Source organism: Dendroctonus ponderosae, unplaced genomic scaffold (assembly GCF_020466585.1).
Source record: "Dendroctonus ponderosae isolate FM_Combo_2020 unplaced genomic scaffold, Dpon_F_20191213v2 Dpon_F_20191213_9, whole genome shotgun sequence".
NCBI classification, from domain to species: Eukaryota; Metazoa; Arthropoda; class Insecta; order Coleoptera; family Curculionidae; genus Dendroctonus; species Dendroctonus ponderosae.
The window spans coordinates 3,371,586-3,374,152 of NW_026019116.1; the positions used below are offsets into that span (position 1 = coordinate 3,371,586).

The 2,567-nt window shown below is 35.6% G+C and overlaps 1 protein-coding gene across 3 annotated transcripts in view; it reads left to right on the top strand.

Annotated features, from left to right (window-relative positions):
- The first annotated feature begins 676 nt into the window (after positions 1-676).
- LOC109535907 (PRKCA-binding protein) overlaps positions 677-2,567 on the top strand; it is an 8,698-nt gene continuing 6,807 nt past the window's right edge. Inside the window, exons 1-2 of one of the 3 annotated variants that reach the window (XM_019901947.2) lie at positions 695-842; positions 1,153-1,275. In XM_019901947.2, coding sequence (XP_019757506.1) covers positions 1,196-1,275 — 80 coding nt within the window. In that variant the 5' untranslated portion in view covers positions 695-842; positions 1,153-1,195. Of the gene's footprint in view, positions 843-1,152; positions 1,276-2,567 lie in introns of all 3 variants that reach the window. The other 2 variants (XM_019901948.2, XM_019901945.2) reach the window with 2 other exon arrangements.

A 2,567-nucleotide genomic window follows, 5' to 3' on the forward strand; every position in this document is an offset into this window, starting at 1 on the left:
CTGTTATTTTAGAAAAACTGATGATGGTGGAAAAATACACCAAAACGTATTTTAATTGATAAATAAAGACAATAAATGACTGAAACCCAAGAATTAATTTTGATTTGGAATTGAAACACAGTCTGAAAAGTATATACAGTTAAAAATATTGAAATGAGTAGGCTCCACTTAAGTAAGTATTGGCTATCCATCCCGGCCTTCAAACAGAAAAATAATAAATTGGGTAATTGGGATCAAAACTGTATTTTTTGACAAAATTGGCGCAAAAAATAAGCTTATTGTACTGGTTAAATTGGCGGCGCAGCATTAGGGGAGGATCATTTCAACCTCGAGATAGTAGAAAAACTTCGCGCATTCTTTGAATCTTTTTCGATCAAATTCAGAATGACTTCAGCAAACAGCACTCCAAGGGCTGATATCTTTGGAAAATAAACTTAAAGTTAAGAAAAACTGATTCAGTTCATCGTCTCGAAGTAAGCCGCAGTAACTCTTGATCAGCGAACCAACTAGCCAATTTTTAATCGCCCTCTAGTTCTTTTATAAGTTTAAGAAACGAATTTTTGTTTTGCAGTTTTCGTACCAAATTCACCTCACAAACCGAAGAAAACTCTATAAATTCCGGCTCTGTTTTGCCAAAGAAGCAAATTAGGGAAAGCAGCGCCGCGACGCCTGGCGCACCAGCGTCCCTTATCCTGTCAGTTTATCGTGTCATATTAACAAGTAGTTATCGCAATCCCCTAATAATCGCTAGAATTTACGAAATAACTAGGTATTTTAGGCTAGAATTAGTGAGGAGGCATGCTGGACTTAGAGTATGATTACTTTTTAGAGGAAGACAAAATGTGAGTAGTGGAACAACCGCGCTTTGAGCTTTATGGGTGTTCTTTGGCGAGTTTTATTGATTTCCCGCTTATATTTTGCCCGGCATCAGGGATGGATTATGCTTTTTTACTGATGGTTTTTCAGCGAAAAAAATTGTTTATTGGAAACACGCTGTACGCAGTTCAAATAACTTTAACGCCCGCATGTCGATTATTTCCTGTGCTTTTCACTTATCTGCTTCATAAATTTGCATAAACGCGATAGCAGCTTTATCAATGTTGCTCGCACTGTGCGTTTTTACTGTCTTTTCCCAGTTTAGTACTTTTTCAGTGCATGTCAGTAGTGTAAAATTTGTCAGAAACAATCACCCAAAATGTCGTATCAGGGCTTTCATTATCAGCCGGTGCAAACGAGATACATGTATTACTACTACCGGACCTACGAAGATAAAATGTAACGTATAGTGCTGATTTATTTGAATTTTTTTCTTAGAATAAGGGAGAAGACGCGAATGCAAAACTGTGGGATCTGACTTTAAGGCTTTAAGCTTAACGAAATTTTTAAAAACTTTGGCATTTTCGGTTCGGACCTTGGCAGATTGGAATGCAAAATCCAATCAACGATCGATCGATATGTTTCACATAGATAGAAATTTATTAGGGTAGGCGAAAATAGTTTAACCAATTGCGGACTTTTTTGCATACTTTTCATGAAAACTCAATCGTACCTTCGTACCTACAGTAGTCAATCATCAAAGGAACTCGACTGTTTATCGCAACGATTTAAACAATTGATTGTTCGAGCAATGGAGCCAATGGAAGCAAAGGCACAAGATCCTCATCCACAAGTGCTTTTTTGCACTGGGCTTCACTTTTTCATAAATTTTTCTCCTTCCTTGATCCTCCACGTCTTCGCTCCACAAAAATATACCAACACTACATAGAACCTAAGTAGTCTAATTTTGAACTTTAACGGATAACACCTTCATTATTTTCATATACATATGTGCTTGTCCTCTTTTATATGTATGTCTTTAGGCATTTTTTTACGTATTTTGGCCTTTATTTATTTTCTGTATTCAAGTAAACATAACCGACAAAGACAAGTTCTTCGAACAACTTTTCAACGAAATATCAACAATTAGCACATATAGAGAAATTGTTATATTGGGATACATAAACAGCAGAGCAAGAAAAAAGTTGATCGATCCGACGGTGGGCCGTATATAAAAAACAACTTGCACAAACACCAGACAAAAAACTCAATGCACGTTCATGTAAAAACCCAAATTAAAAGTACGATTGCTTTACATCAAGACTTCATCAAACCGCAAACGAAGCACTAGGATTAGTGGGAAAAAATCGAAAAAGAGAAAACCATATTGGTGCTATGCTGAGATTGAGAGAGAAATAGAGGAAAAGGTAAAACTGTATCACATTTACCTATTTTTTATTTTATTACAAACTTCTTGTTGGGTATTTCGCCTCAAAAATTTTTGTCTTTAAAATAGACAGAATTTCCTCACGTCTTCTATTACAGATTGATAAATAGTGCTCCTATTTCGCAATAAGAACGAATTATTTATCGAAAAGTAATCAAGAACTATCACCTAGAGGGTATCTTGCGACACACTTAGGCTCAAGCTGTAGCAGAAAATTCCAATTAGAAAAGAAATTAATTTGAAAAATTACCTTGACGTTTCGATAGCTATTTTCTGCAATCGTTATCAAAAGAACCTAAATGAA